The sequence below is a fragment of the Biomphalaria glabrata genome, chromosome 4 (assembly GCF_947242115.1).
Source record: "Biomphalaria glabrata chromosome 4, xgBioGlab47.1, whole genome shotgun sequence".
Lineage (NCBI taxonomy): Eukaryota > Metazoa > Mollusca > Gastropoda > Planorbidae > Biomphalaria > Biomphalaria glabrata.
In genome coordinates, this window is record NC_074714.1 from 33,143,859 (window position 1) to 33,171,032 (window position 27,174).

The 27,174-nt window shown below is 33.6% G+C and overlaps 1 protein-coding gene across 4 annotated transcripts in view; it reads right to left on the reverse strand.

Moving 5' to 3' along the window:
* Positions 1 to 27,174, reverse strand: part of LOC106061847 (proton myo-inositol cotransporter-like) — an 87,706-nt gene that overhangs the window by 17,518 nt on the left and 43,014 nt on the right. For all 4 annotated transcript variants that reach the window (XM_056027408.1, XM_056027411.1, XM_056027410.1 and 1 more), the window contains one exon: positions 12,986 to 13,561. In XM_056027408.1, the coding sequence (XP_055883383.1) occupies positions 12,986 to 13,561 (576 nt within the window). The remainder of the gene's footprint in view (positions 1 to 12,985; positions 13,562 to 27,174) is intronic.

The following is a 27,174-nucleotide window of genomic DNA, read 5'->3' on the forward strand; positions in this document are numbered from 1 at the left end:
TTGTCAATTTTTTTTTTTTTCAGTCTAAAACACTATCCCTACTGTCATGTCTGTACAATATATATGGCCAAAATTTTGGGGAAAGACAAAACAAACATATATCTTGATCTTGATGGACATCATCATGTTTCCCATCTTCATCAGTTCCTGGTAAAATTGTCCATGTTCCTATGTCACAAAGTTCACACTGTAGTTGAATGTTGACACCAAGAAAACAATATGTACAGTTCCAATACAGTTATTGGTAAGAAAATATCCGGTATACAGTGTTCTAATCATCACTCATGTCATTGACGATGAAATAGTATAGTACAGTGTAATAGTTTCACCAACTAATAGTACTAAGTCCATCAAGACATGTATACAGTCCCCATACGACGATGCCTTTGTCGATTCCACAGACATAAAACAGTTTTTCAGAGTAAATACACATGTATATAGTCCACATACGAAGATGCCTTTGCTGACTCCATAGGCATAAATCAGAGTTTTTCAGAGTAAATACTGTCATTGGCTAGATCTATATGTTCATGGCTGGTCGCCTCACATCACACCAAACCCTACCTGTCAGACAAAATGTAATATTTGTGTCAAAACAGCTTTCCAAATTATTCTACTTAACTTTTTTGTTGGGTACCAATAAGTATATTTTCTCTCCACTTACCATTTCCAAACTGACCTAGCCTTTTACTAATGGATGATAATGATTATATAAAAAAAATAATGACTGTAGATGATCATACTTACTTTAATTTACACCTTTGACTTCAATTATTGAAATTTTATAATTATCTCCCTTGATTTAATAAAATTCCCAATTTATATTTTACTGAGTTATCTTCCTTTAAAGGAAATAAAATATATATAGTCCATATATAAACAACTTATTCATACCCATTGACTAGAACATATACATATATATACATGCATAAACAAATCAAAATGAATAATCATTATTTACAACAGTTTATCTCACTGTAACTCTTGACAACATGTCAGCTACAATATTAATTTCTCCCCTAATAGCCTCCAATTGAAAATTATATTCTTGTAAAATTAGAAACCACCTGTATAATCTACCATTTTTAATACTTTTTTCTTGCATAAACTTAAGAGGCCTGTGATCAGATAACAATATGAATTTGTTTCCCAGTAAATAGCTTTCCAACTTAGTTACAACCCAAACAACAGCTAAAGCCTCCTTCTCTATGACACTGTATCTCTTCTCAGTATCAGATAATTTCCTACTTACATAAATTATTGGGTGTAATTTATCATACTGTTGCATCAAACAACCTCCTATAGCACTACCAGAAGCATCAGTAGTGACATAGAATATTTTAGAAACATCCGGTAATCTCAATATTAAATTTGTAGAAAAAATATGCTTAACTTTCTCTATAGCTTCTACACACTTTCTATTACAAGTCACTTTTCTAGGCTGTCCTTTCTTTAATAACTGGTTTAATGGATCAACTATCTCTGCTAAATTTGGTATGTATTTTCTATAATAGTTTATCATCCCTAGTATTGATTTAATCTGTTTTTGTGTTGTTGGTATTTCTATTTCTAATATCTTCTTTACATTATCTTCAATGGGACTGATAGTATTATTTTTAACTCTATGTCCTAAAAATGTGATTTCTTCTAAGCCTATCTCTACCTTTTCTGCTTGAACTGTTAGACCATTTTGTTTAATTAACTCAAAAATCTCCCTAATTCCTTTTAAATGTTCTTTCCAATCCTCATGAAAAATGCATATATCATCTAAGTAACAGATTACATTTTTTCTATGACCTATAACCGACATCATCATCCTATTAAAGGTAGCTGGAGCATTTATAAGCCCAAAGCTCATAAAGTTCCATTGGAATATTCCATAAGGAGTGATAAATGCAGTATAAGGTTTAGCTCTATTGGTTAAAGGAATTTGCCAATATCCTTTTGTCAGATCGAATTTTGTAAATACTTTAGCATTGGACAATTTGTGTAATATGTCATCAATGTTAGGCATAGGGTAAGGATCAAATTCAGTTATTTTATTTAACTGTCTATAATCTATGCATAACCTTATATCCCCATTCTTTTTCTTTGCTATAACTATTGGTGAAGCATAAGCTGAATTGGATGGTTCTATTATTCCTAGTTTTAATAAGTTGTCTATTTCATCTTTAACTTTTCCCTGTAAGTGTAATGGAATCCTATAAGGCTTCATGAAAATAGGTTTGTCACTAGTTAACTTTATGTCATGCTTTATGATATTTGTTTTTCCTGGCAAACTGGAAAAAATTTCTTTAAAATCACTGATTACATTTATTATGTCTTTTGTTTTTTCTGGAGATAAATTTTCTAAATTCAGTTTTTCCCATGTTTGATTATCTTTAGTTTCTAGTATAGGAATATTTTTAATATCATTTTCATTAGTTTCCTCATTGATTAAAACAATTAAACATTCATCTACTTGATTTTCATTTTCCACAGTTTCTGTATCTAACTTTTGAGTTTGATTTTCATTGTTTACTTCTGTATCCAAATTTTGAAATTGATTTTCATTTCTCTCATTGTATAACTTCAAATTATTTATATGATATGTTTTTATTTTTCCATTCATATTAATCTTATAGTTTACTTCACTTGTTTTATTTGTAACAACAAATGGACCCTTCCACTGTTTTCCTAATTTGTTTTTTAAGTCAATTACCAAAAGTAATACCTTGTCTCCTACCTCCAATGTTCTTAATTTTCTTTTTTCATTTAAGTTCTCATGTACTGTTTCTTTATATTTCATGTTATTCTCAAAAGCTTCCGCCCATATTTGTTTTAAATCTAAAGCTGTTTCATTGTCATTTTCCTTTTCTATTTTATTTAAGATCAAACTTTCTTTAAAAATTTGTATTTCATCCCTAGGTTTCCTTCCATGTACTAACTCATATGGTGAAAATTGAGTTGCCTCATGAATATTATTTCTAATAGAAAATAGAACAAAATTAATATATTGATCCCAGTTTTTCTGATTATTTTCTACAATTTTAGCTAAGGATCTTTTTATAACACCGTTAAGGCGTTCACAAAGCCCGTTGGCTTCCGGGTGGAATGGCGATGATTTAATGTGTTCTATACCATATTTTAATATCCATCTTTTAAATAACTCAGATGTAAACATAGAAGCATTGTCTGATAGTAATGTTTTTGGTATCCCATGTCTGACTATGAACTTTTGATCTAAAGCATTAATAATATTTTCTGTGTCTATATTGGATAATACCACTGCTTCAGGATATCTACTGAACATGTCTACTATTGTCAATATGTACTTATTATTATGTTCTGTTTTAGTTAAAGGTCCTATGATGTCTATTGCTATTTTTTGAAATGGTTTATTTGGTTCATCCATTGACTGTAATGGAGCTTTACCTAATTTACCCTTAAGTCCCCTTCTTTGACACATATCACATGATCTTATGTATTTTGATATGGTTCCTTTCATTTTAGGCCAAAATACTTGAGTTGCTAAATTTCTAAAACATTTCTTTATACCTCTATGTCCACTTAAATTACTGTCATGTGACAAAATCATGACATCCTTCCAATACTTTTGTGGTAAGACTAATTGTTTTATTTCTCTATCATTTATTTTTGTTTTCCTAAATAGTATTCCTTCTTCTATGACATATTTCTCCATTGGGTTATTATTTCTCCTGTCACTAATTCTGTCATATGTTTTCCCAATGATGTTATCTTGTTTTTGTTCTTGAGCCAATTTGTTTATTCCTTTCAATTTTTCTGTTTTCATTTCTTCAGTTCCATCTTTCTGTTTTTCTGCTTGCGTTTCGTCTTGTTTTTGACCTTGTATTTCAACCTCTTTCTCTTTATCTTCTTCACCATTAACTATTTCATCATTCATATCAATAAGTTCCTGAGTTTCTTGTTTTGGCTTGTTCTTAGATCTGGTTATTACCATATTACTAATGTAATTATCTGTTTCAGTATTCCTATTCTGCTGTAACCTTTCATATTTCTTTTCCCATGCTTCAATTTCCTGTCTTGAACATTCCTTCAAACCTGTTAAGTTTCCAATTAACATATCATGTCTCATGTTAGGCATGGCTACTCCCTCACAATGGCCAGTGTAAAAAGGTGTCTCAATAAACACTTTAAATACTTTAAATTCCTTTATACTGCCATCTGCCAACTCCACTTTCCTTGTATATCCCCTATAATATTGCGCCTCAATGAGATCAGCCCGAACCACGAGTGTGTTACAGCCACTATCTCGGATTGCCTTTATTGGAACATTGTTAATAAAAGCTGGGTAGAAAGCAAAATTGTTTTTATTTTCCCTAACAAAAAACACTCTGTCAGAATCTCTATTTTTATATTCCCTGCTTTTACTCCTATTGTATGTGTTATTATTGTAATTGTTGTTGTAATTGCTGTACCTATTCCTACTGTCTGCTCTGTAATTATTTCTACTATCTGTCCTATTGTAATTATGTGTACTACTTGATCTATTATAATTATTCCTACTGTTTGACCTGTTTTGTGTTCCCCTGCATCTCATAGCCATATGTCCTTTTTTCCCACATCTATAACATGTAACCTCCCTGTTGTTTGACCTATCTCTACTATTGCTATATCTAAAATGTTGGCTATCCCTACTTCTATCTCTACTTCTTTCATTGTTTTCCTGTGTATATCCCACTAGATCAATATTTTTTTTATCTTTACATGAAAAAAGGTTGTTGGGATAGGCATTTTTATATGTTCTTATTATCTCAGTAACATCATCCAAAACTTTGGGATTCCTTTCTTTGATAAATGATTGTAATTGAGGGTCACACTTAGCTATAAAATTATCAAGCAATATAAAATTTTTTAATCCCTCAAAGGTACTGTCAATCTTCTCAAATCCCAGCCATTTATTAAAATAGTCTTTTTCCAAATTTATAGTGGTTTGTGGTTCTATCTGATTGGAAGGTGTGTTTTCAAAATATTTTTTTCTGAATGTGCTGGCATTGTGTCCATATGCATTCAGCAATTCCTTTTTTAAAACTTGGTAGCTATTTTGTACGGTATGATTATGGTTTTGACAAATTGTAAGAGCTTGCCCTTGTACAAAGTCTAACAAAATTTGAGACCACTCTTCCTCCCTTATATTACAATTAACCATTTTAATTTCATATCTCTTTAGGTAATCTGAAATGCAATCTCTAGCCTCCTGAAAGGGTTGTAGTTTTTTCCTCAACCAATGGTTGTTATCACTTGAAATATTAGTGTTGTTTGTATGATTATTACTATTATTGGTTTCAATGTGATTGTCTGGGGCACTGGTAGTATTAGTATTAGATCTATCATTAGTATTATTGCTATTAACTTTTTGTTTATTTTGTTCAGCTTCAATTCTCAATTTCTCAAGATCATATTGTAATTTCCTATCTGCTTCTTCTTTTATTAATTGTGCTTCCCTATCTTTTTCTTTCTCCCTTATCTGATCAATTCTATCTCTCTCTATTGTCACCATTTGCTGCACATAGCTAGTTAGGTCCTTTCCTTTAAGTTCTAGCTGTTTAGCCTCAGCAATAATTTGCTGGCGAAAAGTCTCCATATAATCAAAGTTTGGAGCTGTTGCCATTATGTTTATTTTATTTTAAACAATGTCTCAATATAGTTTTGATATGGCCTCCCTATTGGCCTAAATTTAGTCACAATTTAGTTTTCACAAAAACTCACTTTCAAATACTTCTTGTAATATATATATATTTATATATTTAAATACCTTTGCTCAGTGTTATATCAACAAATATTACCTCAGTGGACTTACTCACAACCACAATACTTGAATACAACTCAAAATTTTATATCACCTTAATTCAGTGGACTTACTTTAGACCACATAAACAAATATCAATACCTCAATACTTAATTCAATGGACTTACTTCTTGCCAATAAATACCCCTAGGACTATTCTAGTCACTAGTCTAGATCCAATACAACTTCAATACAACTTCAAATAGATAAATCAATATTATACCTCCAACAGTAAATCACAATCCAGTGATACTGACAAAAAATTTTATTCTGACCAATTAGACTGTGTTTAAACACATCTATAAAATAATGTCAACCGATTAATCGGGACAAAAGATCTATATATAAATAATTACTCCTTAGACTCAGTTGTCCTCAGGATAAAATAGATCTAAGGCTCTCATAGGTATAACAATTTAGTTAATACCTGGAAACAATCTAGAATTTATAATCTAGATTAAACGTGGCTTACCTTATCTACTTAAGATAAAATTACTAATATATAATAAGAATAGTGTAAAATAAACGTAATAAGACACAAAAAAATAAATCTATTCTAATGAGATGAGACTTTTTAGAGGAAGTATACACTGAAAGAGACAAATAAAGATAACTTCACTTGACTTCTAAAAAAAAATAAAATGTACGTGGATACGAACAAAACAAGACAATCTAAACAATCATTGAGACTTTATTAAATGGAGCAGGTCCACTTTCTAATGTGTCCTATAATGACGCCCTTATCAGGCAACCTGCTCTTAACAAAGATCTACTGTCCCTAATAGACTTAATTTAATAATAATGGAGAGAAAAAATAAACTTATCTTTAGTTAGATCCCCTTTGTTCAGTCCACGGAGCTACAACGGTCAGTTCCACACAAGTTCCCCACTGTCTTTGTCTTAGGCAAGGCAAGGTGTGCTCCCACAATGGCTACTCGACAGGCAGTACTGAGTTAGGCCAATCTCTCCTGTTGCTGCCACAGTATGGTACGGTTCTCAGATAAAGTCCTCTGGTAGGGTTCCAAGGTTCCGGTTCCACTTGATGATCTGTTGGTGCTGGCTTCTGTCTTCAGGTCAGGAACATAAGTCAATACTGAGACAAGCTGGTGGTGCTGTCTCAAGAGAGGTAAAAAAAAATGACTAAGTCCAACTCTCTCTTTTGATGAATATAAATTAGTCAACTTTACAAGTTGAATAGATGGTCACGCAGTGTGGTAGTAGGGTATACCATCACTCGTGTGTAGATTAGATTGCAAGCTCAGCAACACTGCAACAGTCAATTAATAGCTTGAAAAACAAACCTGACAAGGTGACTCGATCCAACGGTCAGCTTGTAGATACTAGATATGTAGACTCAGGTGACTTCCCGTACTCATAATAAACAGATAAACCTGACAAAATGAGGTATCTTCACTCTTGAGGTATAGCCTATAGATAGAGGTATACTGACGACGGACTGCCCTAGATCACTTCAACGGACGAAATAGTTCTGGATTCAGACACAATAGATATAGATCTAGTCAATATAGATCCAAGTTCAATCTAAAAATATCCAACATGGCTGACAAAGCTAGACGCTGGTAACGGTTTCGAATTTTCTCTAATAGAAAGTCTAGATCCACTGGAACAAAGATGCCAAAATCCAGCTGCAGTCCAGATAATTAGCACAGACGTAGGGTAGATCTAGTAGAAATAAACGAATGTTAATCCAGTACTTCTCCAGTGTACTTCGCCAAGTGTAGAATTGTAGATAGATATATCCAGAACACGAAGTTAACTAGATTGTAGATCAAAATGACGCCCTGGCCGTCGTGGGTCGCCACATCTGTTGATGGTCTATTTTGTTGATGAGTATATATATGTTACTGGTGCATGCGAGTCCATATGACACAACAACAGAATGAATCAAGAATATACTTAATAACGCAGGCTGATAACTTCAACAATTTAATAAACAATAAAAAGGGCACAGTCCTCTGTCGTCGCTAGCCTAGCGTCGTCCTCTTAGGCGTCTTGTCCGTTATTCTTCTTGTTCATTATCCTACTCTGTTCTTACTCGTCACATTACTTAGGAAAAACCCGATTCACATCAACTTCTACGCATCTTGTGTCATTACACACTACATCTTGGAAAAAGTTATTTAACGCTTACTTTATAGTGTAAGACATTTGAAGCACATTACTGAAGAGAATACATCTCAGCTGTGCAAACAAAATAGAAGATGTTTCTATTCGTGTGAATTGATAAGAAAACATTTTTCTTTTTCAATTCAGAAGCTTATTCTAGTTCAGACCCAAAGCAGTCAAAATAGAGTGTTTTTAAAACGGCAATAAAGTCCTATTTGGGGAAGAGGCTGCAGATATTGGTGAAGACCGATTTCTAAGAGAGCTTGCCATCCTGTAGGCCAAACGGTACACGAGGGTATAAGTTAGAGTAAGTCTTCACATTCTATATTCATATGATTTAGATCACATGTCTGATTTGCATAGAAATCAACGAAAGTATTTAAAACCCTTTGTTCTCTTAGACTTGACAGCAGCTCAACTAATGTGTTGCGCACCCTCTCCGAGTGGACTTGACATCACTGTAGACCCTGTCCAAGTGGACGTGTCATCAGTGCACACCCTTTGTAAACAACTCATGAACTCGAGATGAGCAAACATGGCGGAATAAGTAGTGAAACAAACATGGCGGAATAAGTAGTGAAACAAACAAAGCTTTTTGGTGCATCCGGTGTACAAACTAAGAAAGTGTCTTACAAAACAAAGAAATAGTCTTACAAAACAAAGAAATAGTCTTACAAAACAAAGAAAGTGTCTTACAAAACAAAGAAATAGTCTTACAAAACAAAGAAAGTGTCTTACAAAACAAAGGAAGTGTCTTACAAAACAAAGAAATAGTCTTACAAAACAAAGAAATAGTCTTACAAAACAAAGAAAGTGTCTTACAAAACAAAGAAAGTGTTTTACAAAACAAAGAAAGTGTCTTACAAAACAAAGGAAGTGTCTTACAAAACAAAGGAAGTGTCTTACAAAACAAAGGAAGTGTCTTACAAAACAAAGGAAATGTCTTACAAAACAAAGAAAGTGTCTTACAAAACAAAGGAAGTGTCTTACAAAACAAAGAAAGTGTCTTACAAAACAAAGGAAGTGTCTTACAAAACAAAGGAAGTGTCTTACAAAACAAAGAAAGTGTCTTACAAAACAAAGAAAGTGTCTTACAAAACAAAGAAAGTGTCTTACAAAACAAAGGAAGTGTCTTACAAAACAAAGAAAGTGTCTTACAAAACAAAGAAAGTGTCTTACAAAACAAAGAAAGTGTCTTACAAAACAAAGAAAGTGTCTTACAAAACAAAGGAAGTGTCTTACAAAACAAAGAAAGTGTCTTACAAAACAAAGAAATAGTCTTACAAATCAAAGAAAGTGTCTTACAAAACAAAGAAAGTGTTTTACAAAACAAAGAAAGTGTCTTACAAAACAAAGGAAGTGTCTTACAAAACAAAGAAAGTGTCTTACAAAACAAAGAAATAGTCTTACAAAACAAAGAAAGTGTCTTACCAAACAAAGGAAGTGTCTTACAAAACAAAGAAATAGTCTTACAAAACAAAGAAATAGTCTTACAAAACAAAGAAAGTGTCTTACAAAACAAAGAAAGTGTCTTACAAAACAAAGAAAGTATCTTACAAAATAAAGAAAGTGTCTTACAAAACTAAGAAAGTGTCTTACAAAATAAAGAAAGTGTTTTACAAAACAAAGAAAGTGTCTTACAAAACAAAGAAAGTGTCTTACAAAACAAAGGAAGTGTCTTACAAAACAAAGAAAGTGTCTTACAAAACAAAGAAAGTATCTTACAAAATAAAGAAAGTGTCTTACAAAACTAAGAAAGTGTCTTACAAAATAAAGAAAGTGTTTTACAAAACAAAGAAAGTGTCTTACAAAACAAAGAAAGTGTCTTACAAAACAAAGAAAGTGTTTTACAAAACAAAGAAAGTGTCTTACAAAACAAAGAAAGTGTCTTTCAAAACAAAGAAAGTGTCTTACAAAACAAAGAAAGTGTCTTACAAAATAAAAAAAAGTGTCTTACAAAATAAAGAAAGTGTCTTACAAAATAAAGATAGTGTCTTACAAAATAAAGAAAGTGTCTTACAAAATAATGAAAGTTTCTTACAAAATAAAGAAAGTGTCTTACAAAAGAAAGAAAGTGTCTTACAAAACAAAGAAAGTGTCTTACAAAAGAAAGGAAGTCTCGTACAAAAGAAAGGAAGTGTATTACAAAACAAAGGAAGTGTCGTTAATCTATGTTCTTAAAACGTTCAAACATTTTTCTTTGTGACCATTAAATTTGACACAATCAACATTTGTTCGGCTCTTGTGTTTGTCACTTTGATTTATCTGGCGACATTGAAGGGGACTCTAGCGTCCTAGACATTGGTTCAGTTGATCGCAGACCTCTCCAAAAAGAGAAGACACTAAAAAGCACACCAACGGACTGTTGCAAGTGTAGTCAACCTTTTGTTCAATAGAATTCCTTTTACTTGATAAATAGATGTAACACTTTCAATGTATACTGACAGTTGACAAAGTGCTTTCATTGTTCCATTGATACGAACCTACCCGCTACAATTATACTGTGGAAAAGCGAGTCTCAAACTGTGGAGCAGAGTGCAGAGAAGGAATGGGGGGGGGTGCAAGGACAAAATCTGTTTTAATTTTAGTAATACTAAGGCTTGCCTTCGAGTCCGAAGATTAATGAGGATTGCAGTATTTCCCGCGGCTACACTGCCACATGAGCGACCTACATACTTTGCCACATTCTGCGCAGACGTAACCATTTTCCGCCGGTGGTCGATTTAGATTTTCTTTTCGCTTTCATTGTCACAAGAGAGCAACTGGCTGCAGGCGCTTGGAACGAGAAAACTCGAGATCAATTACAAAGGTCAGGGGATACAAATTTGAGGCCAAAAAGACAAGCCAAGGCCGAGGTCAGATGTAGACGGGGTTTCCATTATAGTGTTATTATGAATCCATGTTTATGTATTGACCAATATAAAACAACAACGTTACTAGTAATCTTTAAAGAAATGAATTATTATATTTAGAGCTATGGTTGTATCTTTTAAGTACCGAAATCATTTTATCCTTTTTTTTATTTCGAAGAGAACATTTCAACAACGTATATCCATTTCTCTTGGTACATTCATTTCTCTTGGTATATTCATTTCTCTTAGTATATCCATTTCAACAAAGTATATCCATTTCTCTTGGTATATCCATTTCAACAAAGTATATCCATTTCTCTTGGTACATTCATTTCTCTTGGTATATTCATTTCTCTTGGTATATCAATTTCAACAAAGTATATCCATTTCTCTTGGTATATTCATTTCTCTTCCTATATTCATTTCTCTTAGTATATCCATTTCAACAACGTATATCCATTTCTCTTGGTATATTCATTTCTCTTAGTATATCCATTTCTCTTAGTATATTCATTTCTCTTAGTATATTCATCTCTCTTGGTATATCCATTTCTCTTAGTATATTCATTTCTCTTAGTATATTCATCTCTCTTAGTATATCCATTTCTCTTAGTATATTCATTTCTCTTAGTATATTCATTTCTCTTAGTATATCCATTTCTCTTAGTATATTCATTTCTCTTAGTATATTCATTTCTCTTAGTATATTCATTTCTCTTGGTATATTCATTTCTCTTGGTATATCAATTTCAACAAAGTATATCCATTTCTCTTGGTATATTCATTTCTCTTCCTATATTCATTTCTCTTAGTATATCCATTTCAACAACGTATATCCATTTCTCTTGGTATATTCATTTCTCTTAGTATATCCATTTCTCTTAGTATATTCATTTCTCTTAGTATATTCATCTCTCTTGGTGTATCCATTTCTCTTAGTATATTCATTTCTCTTAGTATATCCATTTCTCTTAGTATATTCATTTCTCTTAGTATATCCATTTCTCTTAGTATATTCATTTCTCTTAGTATATTCATTTCTCTTCGTATATTCATTTCTCTTAGTATATTCATCTCTCTTAGTATATTCATCTCTCTTAGTATATTCATCTCTCTTAGTATATTCATTTCTCTTAGTATATTCATTTCTCTTAGTATATTCATTTCTCTTAGTATATCCATTTCTCTTAGTATATTCATTTCTCTTAGTATATTCATTTCTCTTAGTATATCCATTTCTCTTAGTATATTCATTTCTCTTAATATATTCATTTCTCTTAGTATATTCATTTCTCTTAGTATATCCATTTCCATTACATCAAAACTTCTTATTTTTTCCAAGTGACCTAGCAGCAGGTCTATTCAACTAGAAAGGGCCGTTAGAGGACGTCTTGCTGTACGCGCGGGTGATCTTATGCCAATCGGGCCCATTACGCACATGCCCTGTCTCGAAAGTCCTATATCGGTCCGTGTTTCTCTATTTATTGAACTTGTTTGAACTGCGCTCCTCTTGTCATGCGAAATGGTGCTTTGTAGACGCCTGGAAAATGAATTTCCGAATCTCGTCATGCAAGAAAACGTTTGGCGGACCACGCTGACTGAGCACACTTCCCCAGACCACTAGCTGGCTAAATGAAGACCTCAATGTTTGCTGAATAGTGATTGTAAATAGTGCTATTTAGATTTTGAGATCCCAGTGAGACAGACAAAAAATGCGGAGCCTTTTCACCATTCACAGGCCGTTAAGAACAACTGCCAAGAAAATAAAATCTAATAAATAGAAACAACAAGAAAAATTCTAATTCATTGGTCGCTGGTCAACACATAAGACTTTTAGACTTAGATATTGGCTTCATTTAATGATTTTTTTTTGTATTTTGTAATAGTTGCTCCTAGTGTTTTCTAATGAGCAAATTATAAATGATGTACATCTATGCTACATGTTTGTGTGTGTGTGTGTGTGTGTGTGCGTGCGAGCGTGTGTGTGTATGTGTAGGGCCATGTTTGGAAATGAATAAAAATTCTTCTTATGTCTTTTGGAGATACTTGACATTCATTTATAATCTATTCTAGACACGTTACATTAGAAAGTGTTTAACTACTTTGTACTCGACACATTCCAAGATGTGGTTTTAAATTTTATTTTTTGTATTGTCATTATTAAAACTTAAAATTAATGAAAATGGCGTCAATGTACCTGTATCATATCCAAATAGTAATCCACCAATCGTCGCAAAGCAAGCCAAGTAGTAGACGAAGGCCGTTGGTTTATCCGGTTCTGCATTGGGATCTTTCTTTTTGCTATGGAAACCGTTAACAGCAGCGTGTTCCATGGTCTCCTGGGTTTGTTTAGGGTACAATGGATCTGATTCACAGTCTGGACCGTCAGTGTGAGCACCAGGTAACAGGAGATGCTTTAATCCCTTCAAGAATCCTGAACCAGAAATACTTTTCTCATGTAACGATGTTTCCTTCTCTGAGATACTTCCTCGGCCTACAGAAGAGTTAGAATTTCCGAGCGCCCCAGGGAGATTTTGTTTGGTGGATAGGGTTAAGCTGTTCTCTTTCTGATCACTTGCATGGCTATCTTCTAATAGCGCCGGACTTTCAGTACGCTCAGAGACGGTAAAGACTTGTGTCTCTGGCTTCCCTGTGATGCTGTCCTGTTGCCCTGGGTTTCTGTCTTGTTGACCTGAAGAGATGAGAATCTCCGACGCCGCCGATGGTGGCGATAGAAAATGGATAGTAGTTGGTGGAGGTGTGGACTTGAACTCTGTAACAAAGAAACAACCATTCAACATTATACATAATGGTTTACTATGCTCAATAAAAGGTAGACATAGTGTCATTGTATATCAAAGTTCTGTTTCAGCAAAAATAATGTGAACAACTATTTTGTTAAGTATCATTCAGTAGAAGTAGTAAATCTAAACAAAACTAACTACTAAGCGTAAATGATAATTATGGACATGCACACTCTAAAAACTATTAAAAAAAAAACTTGAAAGTAACAGTGCATTCAATAAAACTAATAAGACAACTACTTATAAACTTTCAATACACTTTATATTTAGACGAACTTGTAATGTTTTCAATGAGTGCGATTACCATGGACGAAAAACGCATGCACAATAAATTTATTATTTCAAGATTGATCTCAATACACCCCAATAAAACTTTAATGTAGCTCGTCCATATGTACTAACAGTTCACAGATAAGAACGATTCCCTATTTTTGTTTCTGTTCCAAATTAAGGTAATTGTTTTAGATGGAACACTATTTGGTTGAAGTAGAGTTACTAATGTTGTATACTAACAGATGTAAGTTCTGAAGCTAAACATTATTAAAAACAAAAGAAAAGAAAAGAAACAATGAATTAAATTTGACGGTCATGCGCAGTGAACTGAAACAAAGTCATACAAAGTTATAGAGTTACAACTTAAACCGAAGCAATTATTACATAAGCGAGAACTATCACAAGAAAATAGGCTTCCCTCTACATCATATACAAAGCCAGAGATTCCCAGAGCATAGATGTTAAAGCAAGAACTTACTGTTGATAAGTAAGACCTAATGCAATAGCTTAATATAGTACCCTAAGAAGCAGGGGTGCGTTGTGACGTCATGTTCCCCAATCCAATCAGCAAGGACCTCTATACAGTCCTATCTTATCATAAGCCCTAAAAAGATTTCGTTTTTTTTTCTTCTAAGTTTATAAAAGCTCATGACTTGATGTTATATGTATTTAAAATAAAAAGGGAACAAACTCTGTGACAAGCTGGATAGACCCAGTCTCATAGCATGAGAGCGTGGTTCAGATCTCTGTTGATTTACTTACAGATTCACATTCAACCCCCCCCCCCCCCCCATTGTTACGTTTATCTGTTCTCGGGTTATTAGTGTGGAATTTATCAAATGTAAAAAAAAGCAACACGTCACACTACGTCATTGATATTTAAAGATCTATATAAATACAATAATTAAATATTCATAAAACGCATCGAGTGTTAATATTTGTTTTATGTACTCAGACAACCCATTCCATGTTATTACCAAATCTGTATTTAAAAAAAAAATGAAGTATAATTTATGTGAAATTCAAATATACTGTTGCTCACAGTGTCATGCACAGTTTTAACCTATGGAGTACAAGATTCCTGAATGGGCCACGATTAAAAGAAACCTGACACATTGCTAAAGAAATCTGCGCAGACGCACACATACACAATAAAGAAGTATCGGGTAATGAGTGTCCAGTCAACCATAACATGATAACTAAAACCAGCCTCGTTATGACGTTAACATGGCGGAAGGGTTAAACCCATAGACATAAATAAATATAGACTGGCCGAAGGAAGTAACTTTATGTAACTTGAAAACATGTATATCTATTGTATTCGGATTTCCGAATGGTGAAAAATTGCATGATCTTTAGTCTTAGAGATTTAAAACAAAACACTAGTGAAAATAATGTAATACTTATATAGGTTACGGCTGAAATAGATATGAATACTTAATTTTTATACTGCTCATAAATGCTGTATAATAAGGTACACAAAATTGCAAGTCACAAATTTTCATTTCATAAAACTCTTTAATCGGCCAGTCTATATTTATTTATGTCTATGTTTCAACCACAAAGTTCTATAGATCTTTAGACTAGACACAACATTTATATCACGATTTCTTCCCTTTGGAACTCAAAGTCTAAAAATATTTTTGAATTTCCGGGTAGAGCCTATGAAACAAAAAAATCTTGACTCTATAGATCGACTAGTGTTCAAAATGACTGACCTCAAATGTTAACCCTTGAACTTCAAACTTTGACAAGAAATGTTGTCCACTCATTTTCGTACAAGCTTGTGACTAAAATTTAGATTCAACAATCAGAAGCGATGTCGAGACGTCAGCCATATTAGTTTAGGATTTCCGCGGAAGACTTGAACAAAATAAATTAATGATCGCAAAGATTTTATAGCTCCTTTGTGTGTGTGTGTGGTTCAGAAAACCGGAATCTGTGTTGCATTTAGATTCTTTACAAAGAATATCACAGGTGAAGAGCAAGTTCCCCGAATCTTTAAAGACGATTTTGTGTCTCTCACTATCGATTTAAATAAGCCAACAAAAACTGTCTCATTGGTCAGTCTATACACTTCTATGTCTCATTGGTCAGTCTATACACTTCTATGGCTCATTGGTCAGTCTATACACTTTTATGTCTCAATGGTCAGTCTATACACTTCTATGTCTCATTGGTCAGTCTATACACTTCTATGTCTCATTGGTCAGTCTATATACTTCTGTCTCATTGGTCAGTCTATACACGTCTATGTCTCATTGGTCAGTCTATACACTTCTATGTCTCATTGGTCAGTCTATACACTTCTATGTCTCATTGGTCAGTCTATACACTTCTATGTCTCAATGGTCAGTCTATACACTTCTGTCTCATTGGTCAGTCTATACACTTCTATGTCTCATTGGTCAGTCTATACACTTCTATGTCTCATTGGTCAGTCTATATACTTCTGTCTCATTGGTCAGTCTATACACTTCTGTCTCATTGGTCAGTCTATATACTTCTGTCTCATTGGTCAGTCTATACACTTCTGTCTCATTGGTCAGTCTATACACTTCTGTCTCATTGGTCAGTCTATACACTTCTATGTCTCATTGGTCAGTCTATATACTTTTGTCTCATTGGTCAGTCTATACACTTCTGTTTCATTGGTCAGTCTATATACTTCTATGTCTCATTGGTCAGTCTATACACTTCTATGTCTCATTGGTCAATCTATACACTTCTATGTCTCATTGGTCAGTCTATACATTTCTATGTCTCAATGGTCAGTCTATACATTTCTATGTCTCATTGGTCAGTCTATACACTTCTATGTCTCAATAGTCAGTCTATATACTTCTATGTCTCATTGGTCAGTCTATACATTTCTATGTCTCAATGGTCAGTCTATACATTTCTATGTCTCATTGGTCAGTCTATACACTTCTATGTCTCAATAGTCAGTCTATATACTTCTATGTCTCATTGGTCAGTCTATACATTTCTATGTCTCAATGGTCAGTCTATACATTTCTATGTCTCATTGGTCAGTCTATACACTTCTATGTCTCAATAGTCAGTCTATATACTTCTATGTCTCATTGGTAAGTCTATACATTTCTATGTCTCAATGGTCAGTCTATACATTTCTATGTCTCATTGGTCAGTCTATACACTTCTATGTCTCAATAGTCAGTCTATATACTTCTATGTCTCATTGGTAAGTCTATACACTCCTATGTCTCATTCGTCAGTCTATATACTCCTATGTCTCATTGGTCAGTCTATATACTCCTATATCTCATTGGTCAATATATATACTTCTATGTCCATGGGTAAAACAAGTTTGAAAAAAAGTGAGTGCAAGACCCTATCCCAAAGTGAGATGTGATGTTCCTTTGAACTAAAAGCATGACATTTGGCTTAACGTTTATTGGAAAACAAATGATTTAAAACTAAAAAAAAACACAACCATCTTTCTCTTGTTATGCTTAAAAGTACTGTATAATGTAGCTTCTTCCAAAGTACCGTATACCTGATATTAATCAAACTATAATCTATCTACTCTTAGAGTACTGGAGACTTGATATCAATGAAACAATAGTCTAGCTACTCCTAGAGTACTGGAGACTTGATATTAATCAAACTATAGTCTAGCTACTCTGGAGATTACATGCAAAAGCTTTTTGTCTTTCTTGAGACTTCATTTTGTGCTATCACTCCACTGGCAGAGGACCGCGGGGCTTATCTTGAAGTATCTCTCCAAGGACTAGTCAATAACCAAACTGTCAAACGGAGCAGGGGTCTGTGTTATATCTAAAGTTTCAGGCTTCGTCTTTGTTTGCAAGAACACGGACCCTTTAGACAAGAAATGAAGTAAAAGACAGCATTGCCTGAAATGGACATGTACAATGTTTTGTTTGCTCATCTTCAAGATCTTTGGATACATGAAGCGCAGGAACATCAAGTAATGTACACATTAAAACCAAAAATACTTTGGTTTATTTTTAAAGATGAGATTACTCTTGTCAAAGATCGAGGTTGCGTTTGGCTGAATTTTTATGTTATCTTTCCTTGTTAGGGGAGATAAGCCTGTCACCAAAGAAAAGATAACTCTGACAAGTGAGTTGAAATAAGAACATTCAGAAAACATAAAAAATTCGGTGAGATAAATAAAAAAAAAGGTGTAGGATAAATGATATTATTCTTAATGGCACATGGAACTTGTTACCAGAAAATGACTCACACTTAAGCATATATTTAAAATCAAGCTTAATGTACGTGAGACTAGTTGTTGTAAGCCCCCACCCCCTCCCCAACTAGGTAACATTTAGTTGTATGATTAGATCAACCGAGTTCTTGCAGGTATCAATGTTTACAGATCAGTCATATGTGTCAGTACTTTGATCAACATGCTACCAAAGGCCATGCTAGTGCAGAGAGTGCAGCCTCCCAGGCATTCCCCCCCCCCTTCAAAAAAGGGGTGGGACAAGTCCCCATGCTAAAAATAATTTAAATAAAAAATTGCATTCTACACAAGCATTAATTAAATGCATTTTGTAAAACAGTCTTCATAAGAAGGGAGGGCCCTTAACATAATTAAACCGGCATTGATTACTTCCCAATCTAAATACATATGAGGACAAGGAGAACGATATTTGTCTGTTGCAGTTACAATTGTCTTTGGGTGTTTAGATCTATAAAATGTCTGTAATTGTACACGTCTCAACTTTTAAGGATATAGATCTATGCGGATGAAAACACCGGGTGTAGCCAGTAGATAAATGTGTTATATTTCCAGACATATGGACGAGGCAGACATAACAACGTTACGTGATATGTATACACCCACTAGCATGAGTTCGCTGATGATATCATTCTAGAGTTGATTTTGTGTTTGAATGTTATCACTACTTGAACATGTCATTCAGCCGTACAGGTATGTGGTGGTCCTAGAGATCTAATCTCAATGTGTGGGGCAGAGATAGCTGGAGAGTTTCTAGGTAGATCACATAAGATCACTTTTCTCACTTTATCTATCACACACAAACACTAGCACATACACACACTCAAGCACCTGCTCAGGTCATCTTGTGAAACAATGAAATACTTGGGAAAGCTTCACATAGAACTGAGGCGTGAAGCCACGCTAAGAATACATGATAACTTCATGCAATTATGGGTTGAGCCACGCTAAGAATACCTGATAACTTTATGCAATGATGCGTGAAGCCATGCTAAGAATACCTGATAACTTTATGCCATGATGCGTGAAGCCACGCTAAGAATACCTGATAACTTTATGCCATGATGCGTGAAGCCACGCTAAGAATACCTGATAACTTTATGCCATGATGCGTGAAGCCATGCTAAGCATACCTGATAACTTTATGCCATGATGCGTGAAGCCACGCTAAGAATACCTGATAACTTTATGCAATGATGCGTGAAGCCATGCTAAGAATACCTGATAACTTTATGCCATGATGCGTGAAGCCACGCTAAGAATACCTGATAACTTTATGCCATGATGCGTGAAGCCACGCTAAGAATACCTGATAACTTTATGCCATGATGCGTGAAGCCACGCTAAGAATACCTGATAACTTTATGCCATGATGCGTGAAGCCACGCTAAGGATACCTGATAACTTTATGCAATGAACTTGACATTGAAGTAAAGAAATCATGAGCACTTTGAGAAGATAAACTGAGACATTCCTATCTAATAGAACAAATGTTTTTTACTATTCACATCATTTCCGTGAATGTTTAGAGATACTGCTTCCATTGTTTAATCGTCGGAATCCAAAACAAGGCTAAATAGAACAATTATTGAAGGTCTAAGAAAGAAAACATCTTAGAAATGGAGTAATCATTGAAAGTCTAAGATAAAACATCTTAGAAATGGAGTAATCATTGAAAGTCTAAGATAAAACATCTTAGAAATGGAGTAATCATTGAAAGTCTAAGATAAAACATCTTAGAAATGGAGTAATCATTGAAAGTCTAAGATAAAACACCTTAGAAATGGAGTAATCATTGAAAGTCTAAGATAAAACATCTTAGAAATGGAGTAATCATTGAAAGTCTAAGATAAAACATCTTAGAAATGGAGTAATCATTGAAAGTCTAAGATAAAACATCTTAGAAATGGAGTAATCATTGAAAGTCTAAGATAAAACATCTTAGAAATGGAGTAATCATTGAAAGTCTAAGATAAAACATCTTAGAAATGGAGTAATCATTGAAAGTCTAAGATAAAACATCTTAGAAATGGAGTAATCATTGAAAGTCTAAGATAAAACATCTTAGAAATGGAGTAATCATTGAAAGTCTAAGATAAAACATCTTAGAATTGCCTTCGAACAATCATTAAGGGTCTAATTAAAAAAAAAACAAGGTTATAAAGACCATTGGTGTGAAACACAAACTCAAAATTGGCTCCCGGCGTGGTCCACCAAGGCAGGTTTCAATATTTTCAGAAAGAATATCAGAATGAAATTCTATCAAAGGCAAATGACAGAGAAGAATGGAGAAAGAAGGTTGACAGATCTTGTGTGGTGCCCCAACGGTCCAGCAGACCAAGGGATAGGTGAAGATGAAGGTGAAGTAAGATGTGAACCTAGCCTGGACTGACTGATATCATATAATGACTATCTTATTGATTTAATTTTTTTTTTGTATAGGGCCAATCTTTTATTCAAAGCGTCATTAAAAAATAAAATACATTTCGTAATTAGAAAAAAAAAAAAGAAAAATCCTTTGTTGGGTATTCATTATTCATATTTGCAGAGATATGGTTCACGAGATAATGGATAAAACTACTTATTAATTGTTGTTTTAAATTAGTTCCACTTATATGTATATTAAATAGATTTTTTCTCTTTGAAAAAAATGTAACCATTTTTATGTAAATGTAGTAGTTAGTATGACAGAACTTACATAACTTAGCAATACATATGTAATTTTTTTTTTAACAAAAAATCTAAAACCGTTTGCATAAATGTATTAAAGATGCTGCAATTGACTACTTCCCTTACTATATAGTCTCTTGTGTTTGTTACTATTAATAGTTAATAAGTGTATTTGTATGAAATAACTGCTTGCAGAGTTGATTTTAAAAATTAAATTTTTCACTTTTAGAAAAGAAAAAAGTTGCCGTTGCATCAGAACTTTGAAAGGTCTAAAATATCATGATGTCGGATTTTCAATATCTTTTCTTGTTTACGATTAAACGGGACGGACGGACGGACAGACATTCCACACAAAACTAATAACGTCTTTTCCCCTTTCGCGGGCCGATAAAAAAAAAGAATCTTAGTATTGCTATGCAGATAAAGTCAAAGACATATTTTGTTCCAGTTCTGATAAAGGCAAACGAAATAACTATAGAAATACATTTTTAGGTGTATATTTTCCTAAATCTTTATTCGAAACTATTTCTAACAGTTTCCAATTAATTTTATTTCAGATTTTCAAACATTAAGGCAAATTCATAAATACTTTTTTTGGTTAGCCGGTGAATACAACACGAGAAATGATATAAGCGAAGTATTAATAAAACATATACATATTTTTTTCTTCACTTTCCCACTATCGAATCACCAATCTAATCTTGTTCGCTGATAGCACAAAGTCATTGTTATCCTTTAGTTGGCAACAGATTTTGTTTAATGTGAGTCTCGGACATTGTTTAGTTTTGGTTTATTTCTTTGCAAATCATTCCGATCTTCCTCTTTTCATTTTCTAACGTTTTTCTTAAGGTTCATGCATATCGCTACCACATTTGTTCGTATTGCTTACTCTTCTTTTTCTCTATTACTGTATTTTATTTTTTCAAGAACGAAGACGAGGTCTTAAAAACAAAAGTGTAAAAACATAAAGCAGGTTACTGTGACTAAACTTTTAGTAGACAATACTCTAATACTGAACATATATTTGGTCGTCATTCAGTTTCCTGTGTCTATACTGTCAAATGTATTTTCCATATCAATGTGTTGTAAAATTATAATTATGTTGTGAAGATCTCTATGTATTTATTTAGTAGATTTAGTTTTCAATTAAGTTCATAGTGTAAAATTACTCTAATCATTTCAAAATTATTAAGTTACTTTTTTAAAATTCTTCTGAACTACCCAGAAACAGGGTCATGCTTTCATGACAAAACAAAATAAGCTAGACAAATGTCCTTGAACTTATGCAACAAGGTCAATCCTAGCAGATCTTACCCAGACAGCATGAAGCCAATGCGATTATGTCCCGTGTTATCAACAGACACTTGGAAAGGTTTGGTTGAAACATTTATCTGACGCCCTTTGGAAGCTTAGCAGCAACTTTTCGATTAGACAGTACTGTATTGTCAAGTTACTGTATAGTCAAGTTACTGTATTGTCAAGCTACTGTATTGTCAAAGTGCTGCATTGTCAAATTACTGTATTGTCAAGTTACTGTATTGTCAAAGTGCTGTATTGTCAAGTTACTGTATTGTCAAAGTGCTGCATTGTCAAGTTACTGTATTGTCAACGTACTGTTTTGCCATAGAACTGTATTGTCATTTGTCAGGTACTGTATTGTTAAAGTATTGTATTGACAAAGTACTGTGTTGTCAAAGCAATCTATAGTCAAAGTATTATACTGTCAAAGTAATTTGTTGTCAAAGTTATATATGGCCCCCTTAAGTAACTATGGATCATGTCAAAGAAATGAGATGAATTCCTGGGATATAGTTGTGGTCGGAAGATGTCGCCCACACATCAGTTCCCCCCTCTCTTTTCAGATGATGTATCCAAAGAAACGGCAAGTGCCCATACACTTTGGGATTAGGGGCGTCGCAGGCTCTGCCACGATGTCAAAGTACTGTATTGTCAAAATACATAAGTGACTTAAACGCCCATTAAACTTTTATAGCTATATAAATGTGGCCATTAATTTAGGAGATGAAAGCATAGAAATGTATTTAGTCATAACTAAAAAACAATCTCCACCAAGTTATAAAGTCATTACAAATGTTGGATCTAGGATGCACACAATATTTCCATAGATCTGTAGAACGGGGGGCGACACAAATAAAACTAGGAGCTCTGTGTAAGACGAACTAAAACATTCTTCAGTTGTCCATGGACATTGTCCTACATAAAGACAACATTTCTAAACAGATTTTTTAAAACCAATTTGTTGGTGTTTCCGTTTCTATAGAATAGTTGTGTGCACTTTTAATATTATAACTGCCAAGCTCTTTCGACAATTCTTATTTATAGGACTAGTGACACAGTGATATTTCAACATGGTGTTCAAGACTTTGTTTATACATTTCTAAATAAATATCTCTCCCTTTTCATTTTGTTATTTTTCTGTAGGTTCCATTAAATTGCCACCACATTTCTTTATATCGCTTCCTTACTTTTTTTTTTTCTCTCTCTCGATTTCTGCATTGGACAATGCATTTCATTAAAGTTTACAGTTTTAAAATTAAAAAGCAAATTAGTTGGATTCATTTTTAAATCACCAATGAAATTAATCTGAATTTCTTAGAATTTGAACTCACAAAAATATAATCTTGTAATAAAAGTGAATATCACAGTAAATAACAGAGATGAAAGATCCATTGCTAAGTAAACACTGTAAAGTAAACATCGCAAAGTAAACATTGCAATTTAACACTGGTAAACGTAGCAAAGTAAACAATTTAAGGTAAACATTGCAAAGTAAACACTGCAAAGTGAATACTGTAAAGTAAACTCTTTAAAGTACACATTAAATATAAAGTAACCAAAATGAAGAGCGACTTTGAACTCACTGAAGTTTGTAGTGATACTATCCAAAGAACTGATGAATGTTAGGCCCTAAGTAGTTAATGAACTCGGAGATCTAGTTCTTGTTATACACAATGTAACAAGCTCTACTTCGTAGGAGAGACAAGCCAATACAGTTCATTAAAAAAGTAGAAGATTGTTTTCCTCTTATCTCAGACACATTCTGATACTGAAACACGTCATCTATCAGGCGGAGACAACAACATCTGAAAGTTGGATTGTCTTCAGTGTTAATATGATTACACCTTAAATCAAAACAAACTTTTTACAAAGCTTTGTCGGTCTGGTAAAAAGATTGCACAATTATTTCTTTTACCTGATAAGACAAGAATCAATAAAAACAGATTGAACCATTTGTCCATTAACTTTTGGTAATTAATTATTTTTTGTTTGGTATCTCGAACAAGGGCACGGAGTTGTACTTGACTGAAGTGGTGGTATAAGCTGAATTAGTCCCCTTTATAGGTCATCGCTTTAAAATCAGTTTAAAACAAACAAAAGATAACTAATAGATCTTCTATTTTTCATAAGCACCTTACTAGCAGAGCGGTTAGAATGTCGGCTTGAGGAGGCTTCTATTTCCGGTCGCTTCCCCCCCTCATTTTACATTATATGCTTTTAAAAAGCAACCCAGATATTCCTTTCTGTCCCCCCCCCCCCAATCGTCCCAACCGTTCCAGATAAGTGATACATCATAGTGTAGTGAGAAACAGGAACAGGAAACAGGAACAAGATATAAGTTATTTATTATGTTTTTCTCTTCTATTAAATATATTTAATAACAAATTAATAAAAACAATTTACAAATATCGTCAACTTTTTGAGTTGACATTTTGATATCGATGTTAACATTGTATATCTTCCAGTGTTAACATCTTTGTGACGGTGTCAAATATTTCGTCAGTTTTATTTGCTATTAAATCAATCAATGTCTCTATCAATAATAGTAATACCTCAATCAATAATAGTAATGTCTCTATATATCAATGCCTCTGTTAATAGTAATCTATCTACAGAGCCTAATGCTGGGTCAAATGAAGCAGCGATTGCACGAAGGCATCTACATCCGGTTTCGTTCTGAAGGCAATGTGTTCAATCTTCGACGTCTACCATCCCATACAAAAAACAAAACAAAACGAGATGGTCATAACGGAGCTTCTCTATGCTGATGATTAGCCTAGCCTTATTATTATTATTATTATATTATTATTATCTACAGGGCAGATGATGTAAAAAGTTATCGTTTTTTTATGGCCGAACATTTTTCGAGGGTGTCAACGAACAACCGCCTTTGCTTTCCAAAACTAATGTCAGATTCTCATCAGAGAATTAAAATTCTTAAAATTCAAAACCCCAGTGTTCACCAAGATTTGGACACGATACCTTTCGGTTCGGAAGCCAAGCGCTGTGGCGCCCCCTCCCACCCCAATAATGTCGGTTTGGTTTATTTCTTTAACTGTGGCTCAAAGTGTTGTCGTCTGCAAGCAGTATGAACTCGGACCAAAAAGCTCACGTAATAGCGTGTTACATAGTTCAATATCAAACTTACGAATGTTTCTTCTTTAATGGCATTTGTTTGTTAAGTCATTCGATTAATAACTGATGGAACTGACCAGTGTCAAGATTTATATCAAACAATTATTAGTTTAAAGGAAAAACAAGGTTACAAAGACAGTTTGTGTGGAAACACAAACTCAAAATGGGCCCCCGAAGTGGTCTACCTAGAGTCTTGACTAGGATTCGAACTTCTGTTTCCAAATGTTTTATTAAAGCTCTCCATACTCCATATATTCATTTAGCGTACACTTATATTTTTTAAAATAATAATTATTAACCTTATCCCTACATTCAAAATGATTAACCTTATCCCTACATTCAAAATGATTAACCTTATCCCTACATTCAAAATGATTAACCTTATCCCTACATTCAAAATGATTAACCTTATCCCTACATTCAAAATGATTAACCTTATCCCTACATTCAAAATGATTAACCTTATCCCTACATTCAAAATGATTAACCTTATCCCTACATTCAAAATGATTAACCTTATCCCTACATTCAAAATGATTAACCTTATCCCTACATTCAAAATGATTAACCTTATCCCTACATTCAAAATGATTAACATATAAACACAAGGAGAGAAACTCAAACAGATTTTTGTCTTCTGACAAACTTAGAGGCAAGTCGAAAAACAAAATGTCTTGACCTACTTTAGCACTTTAGATAGTGAGCTAGCTACAGAGTACAGATGTATACAAATGTCTTGACCTACTTTAGCACTTTAGATAGTGAGCTAGCTACAGAGTACAGATGTATACAAATGTCTTGACCTACTTTAGCACTTTAGATAGTGAGCTAGCTACAGAGTACAGATGTATACAAATGTCTTGACCTACTTTAGCACTTTAGATAGTCAGCTAGCTACAGAGTACAGATGTATACAAATGTCTTGACCTACTTTAGCACTTTAGATAGTCAGCTAGCTACAGAGTACAGATGTATACAAATGTCTTGACCTACTTTAGCACTTTAGATAGTGAGCTAGCTACAGAGTACAGATGTATACAAATGACTTGACCTACTTTAGCACTTTAGATAGTGAGCTAGCTACAGAGTACAGATGTATACAAATGACTTGACCTACTTTAGCACTTTAGATAGTGAGCTAGCTACAGAGTACAGATGTATACAAATGTCTTGACCTACTTTAGCACTTTAGATAGTCAGCTAGCTACAGAGTACAGATGTATACAAATGTCTTGACCTACTTTAGCACTTTAGATAGTGAGCTAGCTACAGAGTACAGATGTATACAAATGACTTGACCTACTTTAGCACTTTAGATAGTGAGCTAGCTACAGAGTACAGATGTATACAAATGACTTGACCTACTTTAGCACTTTAGATAGTGAGCTAGCTACAGAGTACAGATGTATACAAATGACTTGACCTACTTTAGCACTTTAGATAGTGAGCTAGCTACAGAGTACAGATGTATACAAATGTCTTGACCTACGTTAGCACTTTAGATAGTGAGCTAGCTACAGAGTACAGATGTATACAAATGTCTTGACCTACTTTAGCACTTTAGATAGTGAGCTAGCTACAGAGTACAGATGTATACAAATGTCTTGACCTACTTTAGCACTTTAGATAGTCAGCTAGCTACAGAGTACAGATGTATACAAATGACTTGACAAGCAAGACTTTCCCCTCGCAAATACAAATCAAAATCTCCATTGTCATTTGTCATACAAACTAGACATAGATCTAGACCTAGTTTTAGATCTAAATCTAGATTCAAGATCTAAGTCTAGGTCTAGAACTACATCTAAATCTAGATCTAGAGTTAGATCTAAGTCTAGATCTAGATCTAAGTCAAGATTTAGATCTAGAACTAGATATAGAATCTTGATATAGAATCTACTATATCAAGACTAGAATTTTCGTGTTTAATATTAAAATTACTAGACCTAGGCCAATGTATAAATAGTATATAGC